Source organism: Populus trichocarpa, chromosome 1 (genome assembly GCF_000002775.5).
Source record: "Populus trichocarpa isolate Nisqually-1 chromosome 1, P.trichocarpa_v4.1, whole genome shotgun sequence".
NCBI lineage: Eukaryota > Viridiplantae > Streptophyta > Magnoliopsida > Malpighiales > Salicaceae > Populus > Populus trichocarpa.
The window spans coordinates 11,869,244-11,876,762 of NC_037285.2; the positions used below are offsets into that span (position 1 = coordinate 11,869,244).

At 36.3% G+C, this 7,519-nt stretch overlaps 1 protein-coding gene across 1 annotated transcript; it reads left to right on the forward strand.

Moving 5' to 3' along the window:
• Positions 1-115: 115 nt before the first annotated feature.
• Positions 116-5,035, forward strand: LOC18094186 (MND1-interacting protein 1). The gene is made up of 2 exons (XM_006368361.3): positions 116-2,031; positions 4,275-5,035. The coding sequence occupies exons 1-2, from the start codon at positions 394-396 to the stop codon at positions 4,791-4,793; spliced, it is 2,157 nt and encodes a 718-aa protein (XP_006368423.2). The 5' UTR covers positions 116-393; the 3' UTR covers positions 4,794-5,035.
• Positions 5,036-7,519: the final 2,484 nt, after the last annotated feature.

The window sequence follows — 7,519 nt, forward strand, 5'->3', positions numbered from 1 at the left end:
TTCAATATATTTTTAATATTTTTATTGTTTTGATGCATTAGAATAAAAAAATATTAAAATATTTTTTTTTCAAAAACAAAAGTTTGAAAATCACCCTCGTAATCTCGTACTCACTTAGAAAAAATACCCCTTAGCTACCTGCATGCCCTCCCCTCCCCTCCTCATCACTCTCTCTCTCAAACACGCACACTCAAAAATCACCAAACTCACCCCAGACAACCACCAAACAACTCCCCAATCTCCACCACCACCTCCTCCTGTAAGTCTTTCTTTCTTTCTCTCTCTGTTTGCAAATATTCCTAATCTAATTCTTGTTTTCACGTATATCTATCTCTCTATTCAATCTTTCCATACTGTTTTTTATTCTGTCTATCTATCTATAAATAAATCTATATGGGCTGCACTGCTAGAGAAAAACATGTCCGTGCAAATCGGAGGGTGCCCCGCCCTGCCAAATACACTGAATTCGATCCCTGTATTTATGCCAAAACCCTACTTGAATCGGGTCTCAAACCTTTAGCGTACCATCTTGGTCTTCACGATCCAACCCATAACAACAACAACAACTCCAATTCTAATTTTGATGATAACGGATGGGGCTACTGTACTGAGGAGCAATTGGAAGAAATTCTTTTAAAAAATCTTGAATTCTTATATAAAGAAGCTATTTCTAAGCTTGTTGGATTGGGTTATGATGAGGATGTTGCGTTAAAGGCAATCTTGCGTAACGGGTATTGTTATGGCGGCATGGATGTGCTGACTAATATATTGCATAATTCATTGGCTTATTTGAATAGTAATAATTGTGGTAGCAGTAGTAATGGAAATGTAGATGAAACGGAGCTTGTTTTTAATGATTTAAGGCAATTAGAGGAGTATTCCCTTGCGGGTATGGTTTGTTTGTTGCAACAGGTTAAGCCACATTTTAGTAAAGGTGATGCTATGTGGTGTTTGTTGATGAGTGATCTTCATGTGGGTAGAGCAAGTGCGCTTGAAATTCCTGTCACGAGTTTTCCGGGGAATGGGAGTGGTAATGTTCAGGGTAGTGTAGAGAGTGTTAGTGGGGTTGATAATGGGGTTGGTGTGGTGGCACCAGCATTGTGTAGGTTTCATGGAGGATGGGGGTTTGGAAGTGGGGGAGGATCAGAGTTTTCACCTGATGGGTTTTTCTCATATAGTGCAGAAATGACTTTGCAAAAGGATATTGAGTGTCCTAAAAGGTTTAATCTATCGCCTTCAATGAAGTCTTTATTGAAAAGGAATGTTGCAATGTTTGCTGCTGGTTTTAGAGCTAATTCGAAACAGATGCAGATGCAACCTCGGGTGCAAGTTCAGGCTTGTGTGAGTGTTAGTGCAGGTGGGGATGCTGCCTCAGTTGCAAAGGCAGATGAAGGGATGATCAAGAAGGGTGAGGAGTCTCATGATTCAAAGAACAAAGAAGGAATTAGTTCAATGCTGAGCAAGCTTCAAAATTTGAAGCTTGATGAGGAGCTTGTAGGAGAAGATCAGAAGGATGATATGATAGTCACCCTGCTTCAACATATAAAGGATTTGGATAAACAAGTGAAGGAGCGGAAGGAGTGGGCGCATCAGAAGGCAATGCAAGCTGCCAGAAAGCTTAGTAGTGATTTAACAGAGCTTAAAATGTTGAGGATGGAAAGAGAGGAGACCCAGCGATTAAAGAAGGGGAAACAGACTCTGGAGGATTCAACTGCGAAGAGGCTGTCTGAGATGGAGAATGCTTTAAGGAAGGCTAGTGGTCAAGTGGACTGGGCAAATGCAGCTGTGAGACGGCTAGAGACAGAGAACGCAGAAATCAGGGCAGAGATGGAGGCTTCTAAGTTAAGTGCATCAGAGTCAGTAACAACATGTTTAGAGGTAGCGAAGAGGGAGAAAAAGTGCCTGAAGAGGCTTTTGGCTTGGGAGAAACAGAAAACTAAGCTGCAGGCTGAGATTGCAGATGAGAAAGAGAATATCAAGGAGTTGCAACAATGTTTGGCCAATATTGAGCATGCTCAGAAAGAAGCTGAGGTGTGTTGTATACCTAAATCCACTACACACATACATGGACAAACTCCATTAAGATTTCCTGCTACATATTTGGTTTTCATGTTGTAATTTAAGTTAAGGTGAATTCTTAGATTGATGAGTTTCTCTTAGCCTGCATTGTTTTAGGATAAATCATTGAAGTACTCAACTCCCACGCCAACCCCCAACAGAAGGAAAAAAACCCTTAAAATAGTGAAAGACAAAAGATGGGCCTCCAGATTTATAAAGCTCACTAGTTAAAGCAAAGTGGTTTGTTGTTCCTGTAGTGATCAGATAGCAAGATAAAAATGCACATTTGTGAAAGCATAAGTTTAACCTCATAAACTGTAAAGCTCTAGATATTATATTCAGTCACATGATTCCTGCCATTAATTGATTGGGACTCTAAATTATTGGGATTAGAGTTTCTTAGAACAGAAGACTATATAGTCTTGTGCAACTTTTAACATTATTGAGAGAATAATTTTGCCTTTGATGTTGTGTCCTCTGCATCTGATCTCAGAGCTCAACTTGTTTGAAGATGGAGAATTTAGGGTCTTTATAGCTTGGTAGTCCACAGCCATGTTTTTCAATCTTGTTCCATCTGTTATTTTTATCTGCTTCAGTTGATTGAACTACTACTCCTTTAGGTGAATGACATTTTAGGCTAGCTGTGAGTAATTTGGTATGGGCTTCATTTAGGATTGCAAAAATAAGGTCCTAATATTTGAATATGATTTGTTTGTGTCCTTAATGGCTTGCATAAATCTAGTAGAATTGAGAAGGCAAATACACTACCAGCAGAAAGATGATGCTTCATTGTTGTCACACTGGACCCAATGGCTAAATTTTGGTCTTGAAAGCAAACCTTTTGGTTGATTTAAGTGCAAGGCTAATGGAAAATGATTGCACATTTAATCACTGTACTTGGTGTGATGTAGGTGAGGCCTTGCTCTGCGAGGAAATTGTTAGATTGTTGGAGAGACAGGTTTTGAGTCATTACTGATAAATTTAAATTAAGGCTCTACTGGGAGACTCTCAAGAAGCTTTTATCATTCCTCTTATCATTGTAAATGAGAAAATATTACTTGGAAAAAGTTTAGTTAAACATTATTCAAAATAGGAAGGGGATGCCAAAAGCTTTTCAAGATTTCCAGTGTCTGCCTCCTAAAATAATTGATTATTATCTTATGAAATAAATAAATAAATAGAATCTAGCATCTTAATCTTTAGCATACCCTTTGCCCTATCTGCATTCTTTCTTTGCAAGCGTACGTGTTTCTTAAGCTTTTTGAGAGTGCATGGCCCCTAATACTGGTGCAAACTTGCATGGGGATGCAAGTCAACGCCAGTGCGAGCAGCTAGGTGCCATGGCACTCAAAATGCACTCCAAAGTGGAAATTTTCCTGGATACAGAACTTCCACAACCTTCTTAAGCTTGATATTGACTGCAATGTCCATTTTCCTTTTATCAGTTTACTAAATTAAAATGAGTGAGAATTCAATCATTGAAGGTTACTAAATCATCCTTTTGTTTCTGTGGTGATGTGATTTTAGAGAAGCCTAATGATTAATCAAATTTTATACATTTATTCATATGCTGTTACTTGTTTGTGACATCATGCACAATTATCCATATATTTATCTATTTTACTTGTCCTTATTTCATATTTTATGATGCATCTGATGTTCCAAAATTGGTCAATTTATCATAATTATTTACTATGGGTTTTGAGATTATGCATGCATTTCCTCATGCTTTGACATAATTGTTTCCATGGTTTTGATTGAAACTCTCAACTATTTATTTCTGTTTGTTTGGTTTGGTTTGTGATCAAATTTTGATTGGTGAATGAGCACTGATTCCTTGTTGCACTCTCTAGTTTATTTAGCAGACTATATGGTAACACTGTAGATTAATTTTGAAAGCTGCAATCTGCATGTGGTAACACTATAGATTAATTTATCATTCTTGTGTCTCCAACACTCTCTTTCTTGGTCATACTACGCCATTAGGTAGGCTGTATTCCTTCAAGAATCTATTCAGCAGCCTTTTCGGGATCCCCAGCTGTCTTAGAACTGACTGTTTAATATAGTTAGCAACCTGTCTGCTTCCTTTTTTCTCAGTTTTGGAGCAAGTTTTAAGTTATCAGTTTTTTGGTTCCAGATTTAATTTATGGGTGCATTCTACCTCATCTTAAACATTAGTAGGGAAACAGTTATTCATTGCAATTTTATTATTACAGGTGAAGTGGAGGCACGAAGTGAAGGCGAAAGAGCAGGCTTTGGCCCTAGTGGAAGAGGAAAGATGCTCCAAGGAAGCGACCGAGGCTGAGAATAAAAGGAAGCTGGATGCTCTGCGCCGTAAGATAGAAATCGACTTCCAGCGCCACAAGGATGATCTCCAAAGACTTGAACAAGAGTTTTCACGTCTGAAATCTGCTGCAGAGTCCACTGAGCTGAATTATCAATCAAATGCATTACCATCAGGAAAGTCTGAGAGGACAAAGCCCCAAGGAGGAACAATTGCGAGGTTGCTTCATGAAATAGAGAAACTGGAAAATTCATCCGAGAAAGGAGCCAACTGTGACCGGAAATGCATGATTTGTATGAAAGATGAAGTCTCTATTGTTTTACTTCCTTGTGCTCACCAAGTTATATGTGCAAATTGCAGTGGCAATTACGGGAAGAAGGGGAAAGCTACTTGTCCGTGCTGCCGGGTTCCAGTTGAACAGAGAATACGTGTTTTTGGTGCGAGTTCATAGTCATAGTTTGAAATAAGAATAAAAAGAAAACACAGGTTTTCCCCTGGTATGCTTGATATTATGCATCTTAATACTTGCAGTCAATGGGAATTTTTTTTTTTTTCCCCGACATATACATGTCTTACTGCTGGTGCTTCAGAAAAATACACCTGAGGATGGATGTAAATAAGAACCGAGTTTGAGTCAGGCTCGTGTTTTTAGCCTTGAAATGAGCAAAAAGTAATTCTGCGTTGTTGTTTCCATTTGCTTGAAATGTTTGACCAATTTATAGAAGTCATTCTCTCTCTTGTTTGCGCGAGCATATGCATGCCCAGGCTACGTTGCTGATTTTCATTTTATTTTATTTTTTCATTTATTTATCAAACTATGTGTTCGGAAATAGCCACAGGACAGGATCCGATATTCTTCCAAAATTTCTCGACCTGAGCAACAAAAAAACATGAGTCTCCAACAACAACAAAAAAAAAAAGTAGGAAGATAATTCCGAACAAGCTCCTTACAGTGTCGTTTCCCTCCTCTATTAACAGCTCCCCTTACATTCCAAGAAAGAACAGAAAAATCCTTGAATAAATTCATCATCATAAAAGAGAGTACGAATTAAAGAAACCTGATCACCACTAACCATTACTGCATCGCATCAATATGCATGCCATGCTGGACACCCTTCTTATTCATCATATTAATTTATTTTTTTATGAATTTAAGAACTATTTTCCTAAAAAAGTGATAACATTTCATGTAAATTTTAAAGTTGATAAATTATTCAATATAAATTAAATAAATTTGTCAGAATATTCTTAGTTTGGTACAATTTTTATTGGCCATTTTATAGATATAACAATAAAATTTAACTTGTTTAACTTCTTTAAATATTTATATATACATTAGACTACCTAGTTACCGAACATTGTTTTTACCTACCAACACAACACCGATAACACAAAACATCACAGCTCAATAATATCAAAACAAAAACAAACTCTCTATCTAATTGTAGCCGTACTCATCTAAGATTCTACATTCACCACCATCACTACCGTCGCGCGCCACCATCAATAATAATAATATCACTAATTTTGAAGGGGTGTAGCTCAACTGATCAGACTCTAAGTTTGCTCCCTAAAAATTATCAGTTCGAGTCTCACAAACCTCAGGGTTATTAGAGGCTTATATGATCGTTAATTTTAAGGCCCGTGGAATTAGCCGAGCTGTGTACAAGCTAGTCTGGACACCCACATTAATAAAAAAAAATATATATCACTACAATTTACAACTAATATGTTAGTTGGCTGCATGTGTACTTGAAAAAAAATATATAAGAAGAAAACGAATAACAAATGCTCGAGTAGAACAGGAAAGAGATCAGAACACAAAGGATAGCACTATTCCCCCGTTTCCCCTTGTATTTTTCAAGTAAGAAATCATATTATAAAAAATCCAAAAAGAAATGAAATCTAATTGTAATTGTAGCTAAGCTCTTGCTGCAATAGATAAAATAGATATTGAATTTACTTGGATAAACCTGGATTAATATATTAAATTTATAACCTAAATTATGAAATTATAATAATTTCATATAAAATAAATCAAAATAATTTTTGAAATTTATTTTTTAATCAACAAAATATTGAATGATGAAATAAAAAAAATCAATTAAATAAAAGGGTATCTAAAAGCGACACAAGTTAACCTGTCAAACTCGTAACTTGAGTTATAATAGATCAAGATAACCCCATAGAAAACAAATTAAAATAAATCATGAAGTCTAATTCTCAATCAACTCAATATTGAAAGATGTGATTAAAAAATAAATCAACTAAAAAAATATAAAAAACAATCTAAATCAATCCATCAAACTCATGACCAGGATTATAAGACTGAGATAACATTAATCGAGTTAACCTTTCAAACTCGCAATTTATATCATGAGAGTGAGATAACACAGTACAAAACAAATCTAATATTAAATGATAAAATTAAAAAAAATAACTATTATAATAAAAGGGGTAGAGAATCCTTCTCTTTTAGTTTTTTTTTTTTTCCTGCTAATTAATGTTTCAAAAGCCAAATGGCCAAACATAGGCCTCAAGTCGAGAAGTTGAGAAATGCACGAGAAGAGTTCACACACAAAATCGAGCACAGCTGTTTGAGAACAACATACCCATGTGAATTTGGTTTCTTGATGTTAGGTTAAGTATTATTAGCTCTGAAGCTTCCCTTTTCCACCATTGTTACTATCGTTGAGCTGCTTGCTAGCTGTGGATTTCTCGTGACTCTTAATGATGGGTGGTTCTAGCTTCACTTTTCATGTAAAACAAAACCTCCTCACCTCTCTCTCAATGGTCAACCGGCGGTGCACTGCTGACCCAACAGTGCAGCGTGTCAACATCCTCAACCACGACATGAACTTAATAACTTCAAATCAAGTTTAGGCTCTGCCAAACCAACCTCTATTTGAACCTAAAAACACAAATATCCACAACGTTTTGATTAACCTTGCCATTAATCTGTTCGGTCCACCTTTCATATGCTCTAGATTTTACTACGTGTTCTAATGTTTTTTTTTTTTTTGGAGAACTTTAGCTAGATTAAGAGCCATTAATTAATTATGGGCTCGTTAATTTCCAAACTTCCAAGAAACCGAAAAATGGGTCATGAATCAAATTGGTTAAGAAGGCCACTCCACCATCACATGTTCCTTGAATTTTGAGAACTATCGTAATCTG